The sequence below is a fragment of the Rattus rattus genome, chromosome 7 (genome assembly GCF_011064425.1).
Source record: "Rattus rattus isolate New Zealand chromosome 7, Rrattus_CSIRO_v1, whole genome shotgun sequence".
NCBI classification, from domain to species: Eukaryota; Metazoa; Chordata; class Mammalia; order Rodentia; family Muridae; genus Rattus; species Rattus rattus.
In genome coordinates this window covers 37,732,074-37,752,745 of record NC_046160.1, presented here as the reverse complement: position 1 = coordinate 37,752,745, position 20,672 = coordinate 37,732,074, and the positions used below count along the sequence as shown (strand labels likewise).

The following is a 20,672-nucleotide window of genomic DNA, read 5'->3' as shown; positions in this document are numbered from 1 at the left end:
CACCTTTCCACCTGAGAGCGGCCGCCTCCTTAGAGTTACTGCTTCAAAGGCTGCCCTACTTCTAGATTCTATTACAAAACAGCATCCTCCCCTTCAGCTGTTCCAGGGATGCAGGTGCCCTCTTTACATGGAATAAAAAGCCATGATGTATTCTTCAAAACATGTCAAAAAGCCGCTAAAAAAAATGTTAACAAGCAAAAATGAATTTAAGAAGCAAAATTAAGTAAGGTGCATGGAAGTTGTCCTAAGGAGCCGGATACCACACAGACACTTCTCACACTCGCCGAAGACAGCTGTGGTGAGGAAGCTGGGAGGCTAGGGACCCGGATACCTGAGGAGGGAACATGAAGGACTTTACAACATGCAGAACCGTACATGCGGCCTCAGGTTCACAGGGTCTGAGAGCCAAGTTTCTTGGGCTTCGTTTTCTCTCCCCATGTATGAATTAACCAATGTGAGGACACAGCCCCCACACACGCCCATGCGCTAGTACTCATCCAAGGAGGAAGCAGGAAGATTCATATTTTAGAAGGTTTTTTAAGCTCATGGCCATAAAAGGCCAAGTAATTCACTTTCCACAAGTGGCCTGTTGCTACCCAACTGATTAGTTTGTGCAAAATAAAGAAGAAAAAGGAAATCTGAGAATAACTTCTTCCTAAAAATAAAAACTCAGCAAGGAAGCGACCCACTTCCTACGTAGACTGGCAGCCGGGTTACAGGGAGGGCAGAACAGCTGATCTGCTCAACAGTCATTGCCTTGAGTCTGTCAGGGAAACCACCTTAAACATTCTAGAAATTCCAGGTCCTCCTGACGCTGGGCCAATCTTCCCAGCACATGCTCCCCCTGACCATAGCTGTAGGGAGGCTAAGTCACCACAGGCACACCAGGGTGAGCACATGAGCTTGCTGCGTACACGTATGTGCCTGGTCCACGTAGCAGCCCTGGACATGGGAATGAATGAAGAGCCATCTGGGAGGCACACAGAGGCAAGAACCCATCAGGGCTGCTGCCAGGACTGAGTCCAGGAGAAACCAAGACACGTGTGCTGACACCCTAGGAAAGCAACAAGGTGTGGGCAGTGATACCAGGCAAAGCCCATTCAGGGGGAGGTAAGCAAATGGCTGTGGCAACTTGAGCCTTCACACTCTCCACTCCAGCTGTGACCAGTCCAGCCAGGCTACTTCATCTCTGACAGTCCACTGTCCGAGGCTGCTCTTTTATTAAAAATTTATGTGTTTAGCGTCATGAGTACATGTGTGTGCCTGAGTGTATGCATGTGTATCACATGCCTGCAGGAGTCCTCAGAAGTCAGAGGAGTTGGATCTCCGGAAACTGGAGTTATAGATGGATGTGAGCTGTTAGGTAGGCACTAGCAGTCCAGCCTGAATCCTCTGGAAGAGCAGCCAGCGCTCTTAGCCGCTGAGCCATCTCTCCAGTCTTCAGAACAGTTTGGCAAACATTCGATTCCTAAGTCCATCTCCCCAACCACATCCCTTTAACTCAGCGCCTTGCACGGAGCCTGATGTAGCAGGAACTCCATCAAAGACTGCTGGGCCAGTGAGTAAAGGAGCCATGGGTGTGTGCTTACACCAGTGCTCAGGGGCCTGGGACAGAAACAGAACCGTGTGGAGGGCTGACATCCAGAGAGCAAAGCTAAGAATCTAGAACACAAAGCATTTCTTTCTTTCCTATTGACATTCTAGATCCAGCAGTTTATGAAAGGTACTGCTTTCATATAATAAGATAATACATCAAATTAACCCCATTTCCCTACTCTTTCGAAAACAACAAAAACCTCCGAGGTCATGTGTCAGATCAAGCAAGTCAGACAGAAAAATTACGTATATGACGATTACTGTCAACGTTTAAATACTGTATATATACTTTTATTTTTTTATTGAGACACGAGTCTCAAGCCATAAGATGGGTTTTTTTCTAAGTGTACATGGAGGTGGGTTTCAGAAGACTGACGGGGCTGAACAACCAGCACAATTCCAGAACGTTTCTGTTACCTCCAAAGACAAGTGCATACCCATGAACAGCCAGGTCCCATCTCTTCCTTTTCTATGGTAACTGCTAAGCTGCTTTCTGTCTATAAATGTGCTTTAACCCCTGACTTGGCAAATGCAGTCATGCGATGTGGTCTTGTGTCTCTGGCTTCCATCCCTCTACAAGGTCCAGGTTCATCTATGTTGTATCCTGAGCACTTCTTTCCTTCAATGGTAACTCATTCACTAATTCATTCATTCACTCACTCACTCATTCAAATTCATTCATCCATTGACAGGGTCTCATGTAGCCCAGGCTGGTCTCTATTTAGCCAAGGATGACCTTAATCCCCTGCCTCTGCCTCCTAGGAGCACCTGAACTATGGGTGTGGGCCATCACATTGGTTTATGTAGTGTGGGAATTAAACTCAAGACACCACCATGCCCCTACCATATCCACCCCACACACTAGGCAAACAGTCTACAAACACACCTATGTCTCCAGCCCCAGCCCGTGATAACTTCTTCTTTTCCTTCTCTTTTCTCTGCAGTTCTGGGGATTGGGCCTGGTCCCCCCCACATGCTGTCGTCCAGGGAGCAACATTGGAAAAGAAGCCATAAAGAAGGGACACTTACTTGCACTGGGCGTGGAAGTACTTGATCAGATTCTGAAGCAAATCCACTCCCTTTTTCACCTTGATTTCATTGACCTTCAGCAGGTACTGTGGAGAAGGACGGAAAGGATGTGAGAGAAGAACAGATAGGAGCTTAGCGTGAGCTTCTGAAGACACTGGGGATGTCTTTTGAACCAGGGACTCCAGTAGCCTAGGCTAGCCTTGAACTTGCGTGTGATACAGTCAAGGAAGGCCTTGACTTTCTCATTCTCTTGCTTCTGCCTCCCGAGTGCTGAGATTACAGGTGTGCAATACCACACCTGTCTTATCCGAGGGGCTAGAGCCTGACCCCAGGGATTCGTGTATACGATGTGCAGACCATGCTACCAACCGAGCCACACCCCCTGTTCTAGACCTACTCTCTCTTGACATCTTTAACAGCTTGTAGACTGGGCAGGGCTTGTGGTAGACCGAGGCCGGGTACCTTCTGTATGCGTGACTCAATGGTTATGACAGCCAGGTAATCCAGTGTTTAAGAACCTTATCTCCTAACTAGATATTCTACCACAGCCAGCCAGGATAAGCTTCCTCTGGTTGCCTGGGAGGAGGACACCCAGAACAAATGGGCGTTTCTAACCATCTCGGATCTTCCTACACACGCTTTTCTTCTTCCCAGGTCCATTTTGTTTCATTTGAGATACTGTCTTTCTGCGTACTCCTGGCTGTCCTGAGATCAATGGCATGTGTCACCTCCCCCAGCTTCAAGTTCCTTTCTTTGTCTTAATACCAACTGCTACAGTCCAGTAGCTGGGACTTTGTTACCGTGTTGCTGACCCAAAGCACCTCCCCTAAACATGAGAGCTAAAAAGGTGAACTTTAAATTAAATTGTATCAAAGTCACTTCTAACCTGGAGAATCCACTAAGGAAGGGCCACTTAGCAGGCATTATGAAATGAACCTGTCCCTTCTTGAAAGTATACAGAACAAGGGCTCTATAAACCCCCCTGTCAGGCTGTGGTATAAGAATTCTGAGCACGCTTCATCTTCAGGACAGGATGGCCCAGGAAAACCTGCTAACCTGAGCTGGACCTCATGAGTTCCCAGCTGTCTCTCAGGATTAGCCCAAGTCCAGGAACTCTCCCAGCTGTGCAAGCCAGGGAGGGGACAGGAAGCCATTCCGAAACCATAACGACCAATTTTCTCCTTTCTGTAAGAACTGCCTATGAGTTCTCTTCTCCTTCCTTTTTGATAGTTATTTGCTGTTAATTGGATGTCTGGCCATGGGCCAAAATGATACAATAGTTAAGTAAAATGCTTGGCAACGAATCAAGACTTAAAATGTGCACACTCTTTGACCTAGAAATTCTACTTACCGGAACTTCTTCTAAGAGACAAGCGTACAGAGATGAGTAGGAAGGAAGGTTTACAATGGCTTTTTTTTTTTTTTTTAAATAGTGCCCGGTTTAAGAGGGTGTAACAGGTGGCACTGGGCCAGAATTACACTGATGCAGAGCCCAGGGAGAGACGGGGCCATTTTCATTCACAGTAAGGCACAGAAACACAAAGGCCTTCATGCTCAGTGGTCTGTGATCTTGATAAGGACCGCTGGGGTCGGCTCCCTTTCTGCCCTCCTCTAAGACATAGGCCACAGGAAGCAAGAACCTGAGGCGAGTGATGTCCGAGAACTGGGTACCAGGGATGCTGTGATCCCAGGGGCTGCATGAATGCTGGCTGGCTGGATCTTCACTCCTCCCTCTCACCAATTCCACAGGCGCACTAAGAGTCTTAAAAACAAGGGGTTGGGGATTTAGCTCAGTGGTAGAGCGCTTGCCTAGCAAGTGCAAGGCCCTGGGTTCGGTCCCCAGCTCCAGAAAAAAAAGAAAAAAAAAAAAGAGTCTTAAAAACATCCAAGAATTAAGTATCCTAGCCAACTCCTGTGAGAAAGGATGGGAGGTCAGGGAGGACATTCTTCAAGTCCTCTCTTCTACTTAAGAAAACGAAAACAAAACAAAACAAAAAACAGAAAAGAGATTCTCATCTGTCGCACAAGCACACACTGTCATACATGCAGGTCTATCTGGAGGCCAGAAGAGGGTGTCAGATCCCTTGGAGCTAGAATTACAGGTGTTTTTGCCAGGGATCCACAATCAGGTCCTCGGGGCTGAGCAGCAAGTGTTCTTAACTTCTGAGTCCTCTCTATCCTCCTTTAATAAAAGTTGGTGTTAGACTGACCTAAACCCACACACCAGTAAACTGTCTAACATTCCTCGAACAAAAGCAAACCTTTAGTACAGAAATGCAGCCCAGTACCCTAGCCCCCTAGCCAGTACTGTCACCAGGGCCACAGGTCTCGGTGGAGAGGAAGCATGCACATGTGGCAGGGCTTGTACTGAGTGGCTTTCCTCTCACAGCGTCTTACCTCACACATCTGCAGCTGGAAGAACCTTCTTTCCTTTTCCATCTCCTCTGCAATCTCAGCCCCGCTTATTTCGGTTCGAATCATCCCGTGGAGCTTGGCGTGTTCCTTCTTCTCCTTCTCTATTTTGGTTCTATGTGCGAAGACAAAGCCAGGATTAGTCAAGAGGCCTTTCAGCATAGCACTCCTCACCGGACAGCCTCAGGATCATCTGCAGGGACAAATGCACGCTCCTTCGAGCAGGCAACCTCTTAACTTCTGCAGAAAGCAAACCACCCGTTGTCTAACAAAAACACGTTGGCCTTCCTGCTACCTCCTGAACAGATCCTGCTTAAGCGCGTGTTAGGTCTGTTCCGTGTCTGATGGAAGATCGCCAGCCTCTCTCTGAGACCTCCACTAGCACCCTCCTGCCCCGTTTAGTAAAGTCACATGCTACCCCGGCTTCCACTCTCTACTGCATCACGATTGCTGTTCACCGTCCTTCCAGCCCTTTTCATGGTGGCTTCATGCTGAGCTACGTTACCTAATGTGTACAGTTTGGGCATAAACTGACCAGCCCAGCACACAGCAGAACCACCACCAAGGGGAAGGGAGTCACAGAGTCCCATCAGCCATAGAAAGCCCTGGATCTAAAGCCCACGGATCCAGGGTGGCACATGGAGACAGAGCTGGCATTTTCTCTGAAAGTTGTTTGAGCTGTTGAGGCTACCTGAGGGCCCCCTGTCACAGGAGGTAAAGTGGGTGTGCATGTCTCTGTGTATCTATGTGGAAGAGACAGGAAGGTCAGTCCTTTGCTCTTTTGTCTGGGCACATGACAAGCGGAAGGAGAAAAGAATGTGAGGGACCAAGAGGCCATCTGGCAGGGACACTGTTGAGTGAATCCAGGCATCTCGGTAGAGCCGTGACCATGGGGTACTGCAGCCTCTGGACTCCTTATACAATTCTATGGTCACCAGTCATGGATCTAAATATCCAGTACAGAGCTGCTGCTGAGAATCTCGAAGACATCTTAAACCTAGTTATTACGTGTGGCAAGGCCTCTTGGGATAGAGGAACCACTAATGTGTGCGGGTTTAAAAAAAAAAATTAGCTTTTAAACGTATCCTCAGGTTGCTTTGAGTTTGAAAGGCTCTGCCCCTTCCAGACTCTGAAACTCTGTAGGGGATTCTGTCCCGTGCTGTACGGGCAAAGCGTCATCTTAGAGAATGTGACGCCTTCTCTCCCCACCCTTCTCTCTGGGTCTGTCCAGAGGCCCTCGCTCCCATGGTGCTCTCTAAGCAAGCTCTTAGGGGAAGAAAGCAGACACTGGCACAGCCGGACAAAAGCTGGTCAATGGTACTCCTGACCCTGGCTTGCGACCGTTTTGCTGGGTGGTGGCCCTCAGCAAGGCCCATCCCTGCTGATGTCACAGAACCTATCAGAGTAAAGAGGCTAAGTGGGCAAGGCCCATGGTTGGGAGTCTCCTTGGGTTGAACAGACTTTCCAGGTCCCCCTGGTTTCATATCACCCCTGTTAGAGCATTCGAGTGGATGCCATCGGTGAAACTGCAGACCTGAAATTTCCAGACAGAGCCTACTACTTCCACAGGTGGGATGAGTGCCAGGAGCGGCACTGCATTTGAGCTTTGAGATACTTCATTAACCCCAGAAGAAAACCCCAGGGAGGCTTAAAGACAAAACAGCCCAGTTAAAATACTTAGAGTCACATCTGAAGTTTTTGTTTTTTTTTTTAATTTTTTTTCCCTTCCTAACCCTCCTCACTGCACCAGATGGTCTCACACGAAAGTTCCTTTCATTCAGGAACGCCTCCAGCCCCCAGAGAGATTACAAAGTAAGCATAAGGCATTTAAAAGAATTGACGATTTCTTCAGCATTTAAATAACTGAAAGCCTTAAGCCGCTGCCACCCCCGCCCCCCAGCTTTTTCTAGCTGGCTGACTCTTGGCATGAGAACTGATAAGAAAGGTCTAACTGCCCTTGCCTACAGCTATCCAGGAGCGGCCTGGTGGTTCAGGTCTCCCAGTCACAGAGCCCCAACCACTACATCCCTCCCTGGCGACAAAGGAACCATGAGGGCCTTGAAGTCCTAAAAACAGGAGAGCTGGTATTTCAGAAAGACAGGAACCTAGAGCTAGGGGCACGCTTAAAACACAGTGCAAAACAAGCGAGCAAACAAAGCAGCTTTGTGTGTGGCGGTGGGCCTGTCTGCGTGTGAAAATGGGGGTGTGTATGCATCCTGGAAGGCAGGAGGCGGTCAGAGGGACAACCTTAGGTGTCGGTTGTTTTTTGTCTTGTCTGAAACGGAGTCTCTCAATCTGCCACATGTAGCGATGGGCCACACATCTTGCCACAAACTTCCAGGAATTCTCCTGTCTCCACCTCCCACCTCACGCCAAGAACACTGGGATCGCAGACATGCAGCACTGCATCTGGCTTTCCATGGAGGTCCTGGAGACTCCAAGTCAGGCCTTCTCGTTTACAGGACCCGTGGCTTACCCGCTGAGCCCTCTCCCCACGGTCTGAGGTTTGTTTAATGAGTCACCAGGAAGACATGGCGTGAAACACCGGTCTATAGCCACCAGGACACCACAGAGCTTGCTAGAAGAAGCCACCATTTCCGAACGCAGATAGCAGAATCACACCGGTCACCATGAGCCACGGCAACGCAGCTTTAGGCAAATTCCTACCTGGATTAGGTCTTCTCAATAAGTCCCTTTGAGCAACAAAAATCTTAATTTAACACTGAAATCTCCAATAACCTATATATACCTCAAAAAGTAAATAAAAAAATAAAAGCACTCACATTTTCGTTTCATAGTCCTTCCAAGCTTTATCAAAGGGCTTTTTCAGATCCTGCAAACAGAGGGGCAGCGAGTGAGTTTAATTAATCATTAACTCCTGTGCAAGACACACATCCTTATCCCTAGACTGGCTCTGTACATGACTAGTCTGGAAGAAATCATGCGTGGGATCCTATAAAAATAATAAGAACCAGGTGCCTGTGATACACGGTGGGTGGGGCGGCCAGCCAGCCTGCTTTCGCCTGCTCTCTCCCTTTAAAGTGCATGTTATTTTAAACACACAACACACACACAAAAGCTGCCCCTACAACACGCGCATCGCCCATTTTCACTTCCACCTCCGTCCTCCTCTCGTTTCCCTGGACTTCCCTTCTGCACTTTTCTCTTTGGAACTGAAGATTCAGGATCTTTAATAAGGCTTGGCTATTAAAAAAAAAATCACTGAGGCTTTCAAGCCTATCAAAAGATTCCTACGCAGGTCTGTTCTCTTCCTCAAGATTCTTTTCTGCGTTTAGTCTTTGTGTCTCCGCCAGCCATGGAAGGTTTTTTGTGAAACTGTCCTCCTTGCTCCTGACAGCCTGGCTCCTGATCCATGGTGTGGATCCATGCTTCCACTGTGGGATCTGTCTTTCCTCTGTGGAAGACAACCTCATACAACTTGGCTTTTGCTTTTGTTTTTCTCCTGGTAAATCAGATGGCCTGATTTCCAGGTCTCCACAGGGAAACCGAGTAAATAGCTCCCTCCTCACATGCTCTGCAAGGGACACAGCAGGAGGTCCAGGCAGAAGTCCCCAAGGTGGGCCAGACAGGCTTCCAGATATACCAAAAGGAGATCCAAGAATCACACACACATACAAAGGCCTGGATCTCTCAAGGACCCAGCCAAACATCCCTGTGGCCCCAAGGACTAATAGTTCCAGCTTTCACTAAGCACAGACAACGAGGCCTCAGCAGTCTGAATGTTCAGGCCTGTCCAAACAGCCAGCATCCTCTGAAGGACACACATGTAGTTAGCTCAGGCTTATGAGACTTTCTGCCCTTGCTAGGAGCCTTTCCTCGAAGTAATTCAGCACCACAACATCTAGGAAACCAGATTCCATTGCCTGTCCCTGCTCCTGTCATGTTGAGGGAACCCTGACTGGCTCGTCTCCTGCCTCTGTGTTCTCCCTTTGCCAAGCTTGCAGCATCAGCAACAAAACAACCCAATGGCTAAGAGGCACCGCTGCTCCCAGGAAGCTGGCACCAGAATGTCAAATTAAAGGAAGCAAAGCAGATGCCATCCCTGTGGCCTCATGTGTTGGGTGTGGTGACGTCTGACAGCACTGTGATTCCCATGACATCAGAACATCAGGGCTGGGTGGCTCCTCCTACCCCTTTTACTCCTTTCAGATCTCCTTTCAGCAAACTGTCCAAAGGGAACGAGATGATGTTGTTCATATTCTGAATCTGAAAAGGGAGAGAAAACAAAAAAAGATATTCAACTTCCTTTCTAATCCAAAGCAAAGATAAGGAGGGTGTGGGAAGGGACACTGATAATAATTCACCTCCACGGAAGCCATGGCCAGCACACTTTCAGAAGTGAGCACACAGCTAACGAGAGACCAGGATCTGTGTGCTTCCACAATAAGAACCTTCCATTGTTCAGTTGAGAAAAGTTATTTCAATGGGTAAAACCTAAACCTGTCTGAGAACTATCAATCAATAAGAGAAACAGTCAGTCAAAAGCCTGGAACGACCTACCTCCTACCACCACTGCGTGGGGTGGGGCAAGTGGAGTGGTGTCACCAGGCAAAAACTGGGAGGGGGGCAGATTAAGGGACCCCTGCAATTTCATAATTGAGAATGGTAGGTGTTTGAATTTGTTCCTGACCAGGTTCCTATCCTGGAGCACGTGACCATGACGCCCCACATGAGGACCATTGTCATGTAGCATAGAGCCCAGAGTTCTCCATGCTCATGAGGTATCTAGATGGGTCGGCACCGAGGGTGTAGCTAATGAGCTTCCCTTCCTGCAAAAGATTCAATCTCTGGTTCACCCTGAGGAAGCTATATGTACCATTTCATCATGAATGAAGAGTCAGGACAAGCAAGAACCGGTGAGGGGAAGCCTACGTTATTGAGCCAGGCTGCCTAAGTTTCCCACAGAAGGCCCCTCCCTGCCCCACTGTCAGTCCTGAGGGTCTCCATTCCCAACTCCTCGAGGTTCCCAGAAGCAGCTGGGTGTCTGGGAATTTGGGACCCAGAATCTCAGCCTCAGCCGTCATTTCTCACCTGGAGAGACATGAGCTGAGGTCCCCATCTTAGGCTGTATTCCACCTCTCCTGAGTGGTGTATCTGCTTCGAGCAAAGCTGGAACACAGCCTAGCGCCCCCACGTTTTGTCAGCCTGAGTGGTGTTCACACATCCCAGTGGCAAAAGGAAACACAGAACCACACGGTAGGCACTCAGGGCTATGAGGGAACTGGTAAGCACGCTCCCATCATGAGAACAAGAGGAAGGCAGATCAGAAGTTTCTGTCACTGAGAAGGCATGCATATGCATGCTGAGGGCAACGAGTAAAGAGACAGTGTGCGGGGGGGACCGTGCGTCACTGCATGGAGAGAGGAGGTGCATACGAGTGTGTATGGTTGTTAGAGTCTGGATGTATATATGTCTGTGCACACGTCTGCGGCTGGGAAAAGGAGAAAGCTGAAAGAAGGAAGGGCAGGAGTTGGGGAGCCAGCCCCCCACTGTAGCAAGAAGCTAAAGATGCTGTCTTGAATTCTCGCCATGGAGTGAGTCTCATGTAATCAACCCCCCTGACACAGTCAGGGTCCAGTACAGGCGAGCGGGGCTGCTGCAAGGGCAACTCCAATAACCTGGAACCACAAACTTCCAGCCTGGAAGCATGGAGGTAAGCACTGGGCCCCAAAATTCCCTCCCCACATGGGAAACAAGCCTGAGACGCACTGCGTCACTCCGGGCTCAGCCTAGCCCTGCCATCAGCACAAGTGCTGCCAGACTATGGCAGCAGGTCCCAGATCTACATCCCAGGGATGGACGAGAGACAGAGGGACAGAGTGGTGGGACTTCTCTACATTTACGTTCAGCCTCAGTGAAGGGAACCTAATTTTCAGTGTAGCCGCCTTGAATGGGGAGATGAAACATATGTACCATTTAAAAAGACAATTCAGAATGTAACTGGGCTTGGTAGTACATGCAGGTGGGTGCCTGTGAGTTCTAGGACAGCTAGAACTGCACCGTGAGACCCTCCCTCCTCCCCCAACATCTCAAAATCAGAAGATAAATTGAATGTGGTAACCAGATAGAAATATCAGCATACGGGATTTTAATTACTGCATGCATGGACACATGGACGCCATGGCAAGTGTGTGAAGTTTAGAGGACAACACATGGGAGGGTTCTCTCCTATCATGTAGGTTCCCAGGGATTAATGAACTCAGGTCCTCAGGCTCGGCTGGCAGCAGGCATCTCTAACTGCTGAGTCATCTCCTGGGCCCTCAGCACAGGAAATTTCCCAGTGACATAGAAACCCACTTGATCAATATTGCAAAAGTGCACAGGGATGCTGGCATCAAAATAAGAGCCAAATAATTAATGGCTGTCACTTCCAAAACAATTTTTTGAGTAGCCATTTGTGGTGGTTTGAGTAGGAGTGGCTAATCATAGACTCAAGTGTCTGAATGCTTGGCCACAGGGAGTGGCACTATTAGGAGGTGTGGCCTTGTTGGGGTAGGCGTGGCCTTGTTGGAGTGGGTGTGGCCTTGTTAGAGGAAGTGTGTCACTGTGGGGCTAGGCTTTGAGGTCTTCTATAATCAAGCTATACACAGTGAGGCTCACAGTCCCCTTCTGCTGTTGGGAGACCAAGATGTAGAACTGCTAGCTCCTTCTCCAGCACCACGTCAGTCTGTACGGTACCATGTTTCCCACTATGATGATCATGGACTAAATTTCTGCAACTGTAAACTAGCCCCAGTTAAATGTTTTCCTTGATAAAATTTGCTATGGTCATGGTGTCTCTTTATGGCGATAGAAACCCCGAGACACCGTTGCTTTTGTATTAAATAAGTCAACATTTGCCATGGGCCTGGCATCAGCCCAAAGCACACTGTAATCAGCTTACTTGTGAGGATTAAGCTTAATGGATAAACTTTTAGGTACTGTAAAGCTCTGTCGAAAGTGAGGTCTGCAGCTGACAGTAACAAACCAGTCTTTGCCTATAAGTAATCCCTGAGCAATCACACCTGAGAGCAATCACACCTGACAACAACCACACCTGAGAGCAATCACACCTGACAGCAATCACACCTGAGAGCAATCACACCTGACAGCAATCACACCTGACAACAATCACATCTAAAAGCAATCACACTTGAAAGCAATCACACCTGACAGTAATCACACCTGACAACAACCACACCTGACAGCAATCACACCTGACAGCAATCACACCTGACAGCAATCACACCTGAGAGTGCACAATCATACCTGGGTTCCATTGGGAGCTGATGGGAAGACCCTGCACGGAAACACAGGGCTTTGAAGAGGCTCACCTCTTCCTCCTGCAAGGTCAAGGACCAAGGCAGACACTTAACCACACAGCCAACTTTGTTCCTGTTACCACCCCCCACACACACATACACACATAATCAGCTGCTTCACCAAGAGGTAGTTCTCCAGTGACTCTCTGCTCTGCACCACACAGCCATGCTAAGCCAAGCAGTCTTGCCTGCCAGGCACTTCCACGACCACACCATATCCTGGCCACCTGCTTCAATGCCCCCTTCTCCTTACAGATGCATCGTGTCTCTAGTTCCCTGCCACAGGCTTCTAGGCCCTGACTGCCCCAAGCCCTCCTTCACAGTCCTCGCAGATCTACCTGGGACCACAGTGGTAAGAGAGAGAAAGTAAAATGCTGACTTGTGCATTTCGGCAACTGACTGCCCCCTCCCCTCATGTACCTCACCTGCCACTTTTATTTCCCCCACTCAGTCTCCTGAACTGTTTTCCTGGTTGGTCCTCATTCTGTCCCCTGACTGCGATGCCCTCTCTTGTCCTCACTGTCCCGGCCATTTTCCCTCCCCACAGAACTCAAATGCTACCTTTCCCAGCAGCAAGTGAGTGTACCTCCTTTGCCGGCACTCCTTTTCCCTGTTATGAATTTCTTCTGGCACCTGCAGACCCTACCTGCATCCGGTAAGTTCTAGAATATATCCATGCTACCTCTCATGTGTGCACTACCACCCCGCCTCAGTGGGGCAGTGTGGGATGGAGGAGTCTAGGGTAGGGTTAGCAGGCTTAGTGCAAGAGTGGGATCAGGGCCTGTCCAAACCCTGAAAATCTCATCTTGAGATCAGCAGGAGTAGGACTTTTGCCCCGATCCCCAGGAGGTTAAGTAGCACAGTAGATGGGTTAAACTTCCTCTCCCCTTATAAATTAAGACCACCAGCACCTAAAATCCCTCCTTATGCAAATGGGGCCTCTCCAGCACCCTGGCCCCACCCAAGGATGTACACTCGCCCCGATAGCCCCTATCCAACCCCCAAAGGTTTAAATAACTTTTGTTCCCCCCATTAAAATGAGCTATCTCCCTGAAGCTCCTGAGAGTCTCCTCTCACCTTAGCTGCCTGAGACCTCTCAGCCCCAGGCCGTTCCACCCTCCCCACCCCACCCCCCATCCACCTGTAGTGAATGGCAGGGCAGTCAGTACTGAGGGGACACATCAGAGAGGGGAATGAGGCTTCAGTTACAGAGTGAATTACACTGCAACTTTTAAATCAAATGTAGGTGTGGTGCATGTGCCTGTAACCCCAGCACACTAGAGGCTGAGACAGGAGGATCCCAACTTCAAAGTCGGTCTGGGCTAATCAGCAAGACTCCCCCTTAAAACAACAGACAACAAAAAAAAATTAGCCGACTCTAATACCGCAAATGTGTGTAAACTCATCAATCCATCCATTAGCTTTGAGTCTTCTCTGCAAACAACTGGCTAAGAGAATAAAAATATAGACATGAAGAGAGAATTATATATAAACTCTAGGGCTGAGGGTGTAGCTCCCCATTTTGTTTTAGTAGAGCCTTTGCCTAGCATGTACGGAGCCCAGGATTCAATTCCCAACACTGCATAAACCAGGCATAATTCGGCACACTTGTAATTCTAGCATTCGGGGAAGGCAGGAGGATCAAGAGTTCAAGGACATGCTGGCTCTACAGCAAGTTCAAGGTCCTGTCTCAAAAGCAACAACAACCAAACCAAACCAAACCAAACCAACAAAATAGGAAGGAAACAAGGAAGGAAGGGTGATGCTGATAGGTTCATCAAGGTAAAAACAGGAAGAGGTAGGCAGAGTCTCTTGGATGCAGGGAAGTGTGAACCACAGCTCTCCACACACACTCCATGGGTGGCTTTTACCTTCATCCATTTAAGAATGTCTCAGGCAGGACGCAGGGGCTGGACCTAGGCCCCTTACACATTTGAACAGATAAAGCTTGGTCGTGGGTGTGTGTGTGTGTGTGTGTGTGTGTGTGTGTGTGTGTGTGTGTGTGTGTGTGTGTGTGTGTGTGGGGTGTCTCTGACTCTGTTACCTGCCATTGGATCCCCTTCTCCTAGACATATTGGCTTAATCCTGCTTCTACTTGATGTCCCAGGATGGAATGGTACCCAAGGGAAGGAGCGGGAGCAATGGGAGGATTTGTCAGGGTGGGACTTAGAGGAGAGGAGAGAGGAGGGTCTAAAGTGAGTAAATACATAAACCAATGACAGTCCCTGAAGGAACATTCAAGAATTAAATCAGTGAAGTCTGGTACAGATGCACACAGCCAGAGAAGAGACAGAGGCCCAGAGGGGTTAGGAGATGAACAGAGACAGACTGAGCCCCAGGAATTGGACTTTGTTAGGAGGAGAGCCGCCTGTACTGGAAGAGCCTCCCTAGCCATAAGGGAAGCCCCAGGGGGTTTCTTGAAGTCATTTTTATCTGGAAACTAGGGACATTTTGTTGACCATGGCCTGAGAAGCCAGCTTTAAAACACAGAAAAGCAGAACCAGAAAGCAGTGTTCCCCAGGTGGATGGAAGGGCATGGAGGGTGGGCTGAGGTGCTGCTGCAGATGGGGGTGGTCACAGCAAGGAGGCTGCCATGTCAGCTACTGGAAGGTGAAGCATGGGTGCCAGGCCTGCCGAAGCAGTCTCGACTCTATTCACAAAGTTTTCTTCTTGGCCTTAGTCAAGTTGACTGAGAGGACAAACTGTTGTTTTTCTGATCAAAATTGAGTTATAAGAAGAGAGGCAGAAAACAGGTAAGTGTTGACTTAAGCTGGGGAGATGAGATTAACTATCAGAGCAAAAGCGGGGTGGAGTGGCGGTGGGATTCTCTAAAACTGGGACACGGCAAGAGGCTCAGCTTGAGGAAGGTTCCAGAAAGCACTAACCCATTTATATAGGTAGTTCTTATGATATGGAAAATATACCTTAAATAGGCTGTTTATGTTGCCTGCTAGAAGAAGAAACTGGGCTAGAAGGATAGTTAAGAACACCCACAATCTGTTCTTGCAGAGGACCTGATTCCAGTGCCCAGCACCCAACTCATGGCTACCTGTATGAATCTCCAGCTGCCTCCAGGAGTCACTCCCTGGCCTCCTCAGGTATCCAGATATGTGCACGCACATGCGCGCACACACGCACGCACACACACACACACACACACACACACACACACACACACACACACACGACTAAAATAAACCTTAAAAATAAAAGTCAAAACGGAAATGTAGAACTGTAGCAGTGCCTCCACCGGTGGCTTCCCTGGGGAGTCACCGTGCTCCCCCTGCTCCTCCATGTGTATTGGCATGAAGGCAACAAGACCGAAGCCTCTGCTGCATGTACACAAGCGAATGAGCTAGAAACTCAGACAACGTCAGACAAGCAGAGAAACTCCTGGACAGGAACGCCAACACAGGGATAACACCTTCCTTGAGGATGTTAGGATCCAGAGATCTCCCGAAAAGACCAACAGACCAACCTCCTCTGGTACTGACAGCTTTGAGACTGCAGGGAATAGATCTGCAGATGCAATCTTCCACCCCAAAAGTCCCCTTTTCTACCAGGTAATAACCCCAAGCCCCATGTGCTTGGGCACACCATCTCCACCCCTAGGGCACACAGCCTCTATCCTCAAGAGACCACTTGTCCTTTTTCATTCTCCTTAAAGGACAACCTGCTTCCGTACAGGCCTGTCTCCTCTCTCTGTTATTTTCAAGTTGCCTCAATCAACCCCGATCTAACATAGGCAGCTGTTAAACACACCATTGCCAAGATTTTTCTGGGCAGAGATGAACACCTTGGCCCAAACACTGAGGCAAGGATTAACTTAACCTCAGGCAATGACTGAGAACATTTTTCTCTGCTGTAAACTAGTATTGTAAAATGCCTTTCAAACGGCAAGCACTCCTGAATACAATGACCACTTAATCGAGGTTATAACTATTGTGAGCTAATATACAATCTTCTAAAATAACAGCCCTCCCCTTTTCCTCCCTTCTTCTAGTCTTTCCTGAGTTCATTTGGACAAGATGAGTTAACTAGAAGTAAAAGTCTATAATCTATCTCCTAAGTACAAATAAAGTACATGGGCCAGCAAGGCAGGGGCACACAATGGGGAGAGGTCAAGAGCATCCATTATGGTAACACCAGATAATAACTACAAGGGTGTGGCACTGTATCTGCAAATACCACCTTTACCGGCTGCCCACTGTGGTGGTTTGAATATTCTTGGCCCAGGGAGTGGCACTATTAGGAGGTGTGGCCTTGTTGGAGTAGGTGTGGCCTTGTTGGAGGAATTGTGTCAGCATGGTGGTGGGCTTTAAAATGCTCCTCCTAGCTGCCTGGAAGTCAGTCTTCTCCTGGCTGCCTTTGGATCAAGATGTGGAACTCTCAGCTCCTCCTGCACCATGCCTGCCTGGATGCTGCCATGTTCCTGCCATGATGATAATGGACTGAACCTCTGAACCTGTAAGCCAGCCCCAGTTAAATGTTGTCCTTTATAAGAGTTGCCTTGGGCGTGGTGTCTGCTCACAGCAATGGAAACCCTAATCAAGACATCCACCCTAACTATTTTTACTTTTTGGCCTTAAAACTCCTTAACTCTAGTTCTGCCGGTTGCGACCTTGGCCCACATACTCGTCTCACCCCTGCCCCATGCCACACCCTGGAGAGCCACCTGTCTCTCTGGGCCCAGGATCTAGAATGCTTGTGTGATATGACACTAGGGGACAGCATGATGTACAGAATGGACGACAACTGCCTGTGCCTCTCCACACATACACAACTGAGCCTTATGTCAGGAGTAAATTCTTCCCGTGGCTTGTGGCCTAGCCATCTCTCTCGGTGAAGAAGCTCTTCAGATGCCAACGCTTTCAGGAATGGTATAAAATTTATTATGCAGGCCTTCTGAGGTGTAACTCATACCACAAACCACACACATTTAAAAACGTGTTAGGAAATAAAATGAAGGTTATAACACTCATGAAACCGTGCCAATATCGGATGCACAAAACCAATCATCTCCCAAAGCTGCTAAGTGTTCATTCCTGGTCTCCAGCTGACTCCTCCCCTGCCCCGACACCAAAGGAAAGCTTTCAACTTCCAGCAATCTTGTCTGCACTCCTTGCCATCTGGCTCCTTGAGCGTCATTTCCTTGGGACTCATTCATGCCGATCTATCTGCCTATAGTCCCTTCCTCCTTAATGCTAAGGTCTAACCCAGGGTACAGACACAATTCATTCATCCTGCTGTTGACAGACTGTCAAGCTGCTCCCCGTACAGGTGTGACTATCAGAACAACACACAACGATGCTGTGACCATGTTTGGGGCAGGGACTCTTCCAGGGTGCCCTTCTTACGAGGTGATAGTTGAGCCGAGTTTGAAGTATGCAAGACGGAAAACCATGAGAGTCTGGTAGAAGAACACTCTTGGCAGAGGGAATGGCTAACACAAAGGCCCTGGGCAGAAGTACACCCGCCGGGCTCAAAGGATAGTTCTCTGTGTTCCTTCTCAAAGCTGCTTGTCTGAAAGAATGGGCATCCAAGCAGAAAATTTTGGAGAAGAAATGGCTGGAATATATCAAAAAGCGGCACAGGTCAGGCATTTCATCTCACTTAACCGTCACAACCATCCCGAGAGGTACGGTACGCCTTATTCTCTCCATTGACAAGGTTTGGGAACAGGGGTGGGGGTGGGGGTGGGAGAGTTTAGGGCATTCACCTTGTCTCCCAGATCACACAACTAGGAACAGGTAGGGCCGGGCCAAGAAGTGTGAAGCCAGAGGGTTGTTTTTTGTTTTGTTTTTGTTTTTTAAATAGGTTCACAGTGAGAACAGTTCAAAGCATCTCTGTCCTTCCAATTTAAGCAGACTCCCATCTGATGTGGAAGGAGCCAGGCTGGAGCCATCCCCACCAGGCTTCCTTATGATCCATACCCTTGCATGCAAGACGGCCATCATATATGCATCCCAGATATGCACACACCTGAACCTTCCTAAGCAAAACTGTCTGGCCCACTTCTGTTCTTGGTAAAGAACACTGTCCCTGGCTACTGACGTCTTAGTCTTTCTAACACATACACACACACACACACACACACACACACACACACACACACACACACACACACATACATACTCACACACACTCATACACTCACATATACACACACTCACACAAACTCACATATACACACACTCACACAAACACACACACTCACATACATACACTCATATATACACACACTCACACACACACACACACTCACACACACACACTCACACACACACATACACACACACACACACACACACACACACACACACACATACACACAGAGGGTTGGGGGTGCTCCAGGGGAGCCTAGTGGGCAGATGCCCTTTATCCTGTCTCTCTGGCATAAGAGTTATCTTGATAAGTTTATTTAATTAAAAAGAGGAGAGGAAGCCCATGCTGAGTATTTAACACAAACTAAAAAACCAAAACAAAGCCAGCAACCAAAAATGCACTGGCAGCTTTCACACAAGAATAAGAGAGGGACCACTGGTGAGGCTGCTAGGACTCCGGGGACTGCTAGTAGTCTGCAAGTCACACAGTAGGTGCTGATGATAAAAGACAGGCACCGTGGAGCCCACTGGCCCATACAGCACCAGCTTGTATACAGCAAGTGCCCAGCCTGCTCCTGGGATTTGTCTCAGTTCTCCTCCCTTCCCAGGGGGCCTAGGTAGCCTATCCCTCCTTCTCAGACTTTGCCATGGTGGTGCACACCTTGAATCCCAGTATTTATGGGGCAAAGGTAGGAACTGCGGGATACCTCTATGAGAGGGAGCCTCTCTTCTAGGTGAGGTGGGGCAGGGGCTGCCAGGCCCAGCATGTACTAAAACTACCTGCCAAGCAGAGCCCGTTATCTGGCTTCACTCGAAGCTATGCCATCTTCTAACTCTAGGCAGATGCTCAGAGCAGTGGTGATAAAGGGAGGAGATGTTTGGTGGAACTCCCGGTTCCTCTTTTGGTATGAAGAAATGGAAATTCCTCAGCTCAGGGCCACAGTGGCTCTCACACTGTAATTCCACCCTTGGCCCCGCCTCCCTGGCTGCTGTTCTGCTGGACTCTGGTCTTTACTTGATTGAGCAGGTTCTGTGACTACAAAGGCTTGTCTACTTCCAATTCTCTGCAATCAGAGATGAGAGCGTTTATCTGCCGCTGACCTTGCGGAAGTCAGTCCTGGTTTGAAGCTTGTCATTTAAAAGTCCCTTCTCGTCACAGAAGTGGTCCTCGGAGAAATCTCTCCAGGATGAGTCTAAGAACCCAGGCTGTCTTTAGGACCTGTTTAACGTCATGATGTTAGATTTCTGAAGATGCCTGGTTTCTCCCTTTACTCTGCTTGGCTGCTCGGGCTTTTTAAGGGTGAGAGTGTCAGTCGTTCGGAAGAAAATCTCATTTCGTACTGAGTCAGTCTTCCCTGGAGCTGTTCCAACTGCTTCAGAAGCATCCTTCCGGGCCTCCAAACAGTCAGGTGGTCATTATTACTCTTTCTGGAAAGAGGCGGAGCTGAGAAGCTCACCTACACTGAACTGCTTCTTAAATGGTCTGTGGGAGATCAAAGAGAAGACCCTGAAAACAGGAGATGGGTCAGGTGTGATAAAAAAAAAAACAAGACTTTGAAAATACCCCCAACCCCTCCCCCACAAAAAAGGTGAGCTCTCCCGCTCAGTTCCTAGGCTGTGGCTCAGCACCCCTAGGGTTGACAGCATCCACACCATGCCTGGTGAATACTGATTTAGGCTCAAAGAAGATTTGTCTCTGCCTTTATCTTCGCAGGAGAGTAAGACCAACAGTCCACACTCCACGACGGGGAAGCTCTGAAACTTAGAGCAAGCCGTGTGAGTCTTCCAAGTTCACAGGTCACGACAACTCCAACCGACCACCTACGCGCCGTGCGGCACTTTGCAAGTCCCCTCATGTGCGCAATTCACCTCCACGCTGGCCATGTAAGGCAGGCTGTTATCCAAGCAGAAAAACCAGCCTTCACGGTCTCTGACCGCTTTACCCGCCATTACTTCCTCCCAGGTTCCATCCTCTGTCCCTCCAAATGCTACCAAGCAGCCTCCTTGGGTGTCAGCAGTAGAAAGCCCCATGAGTTTGGATTCCTTCTGAATCCTAACTCAGTCCCTCGTCCGCTATGGCCTCAGACATCACTTAGCTTACGCGTCCCACGCTCAGGACCTGGGTAGGACAGACTCTCCTGCGCTGCAGCCACCAGAGCAAAGGAAACAGAGGGTCTCTCATGCTCACATTTGCCACACTGTGGATGCT

At 48.8% G+C, this 20,672-nt stretch overlaps 1 protein-coding gene across 1 annotated transcript in view; it reads right to left on the bottom strand.

Moving 5' to 3' along the window:
• Asap2 (ArfGAP with SH3 domain, ankyrin repeat and PH domain 2) overlaps positions 1 to 20,672 on the bottom strand; it is a 160,813-nt gene that overhangs the window by 58,872 nt on the left and 81,269 nt on the right. Inside the window, exons 5-8 of the mRNA XM_032909094.1 lie at positions 9,190 to 9,264; positions 7,821 to 7,870; positions 5,023 to 5,152; positions 2,626 to 2,711 (exon numbers count right to left, since the gene is read on the bottom strand). Of these exons, the coding sequence (XP_032764985.1) occupies positions 2,626 to 2,711; positions 5,023 to 5,152; positions 7,821 to 7,870; positions 9,190 to 9,264 (341 nt within the window). The remainder of the gene's footprint in view (positions 1 to 2,625; positions 2,712 to 5,022; positions 5,153 to 7,820; positions 7,871 to 9,189; positions 9,265 to 20,672) is intronic.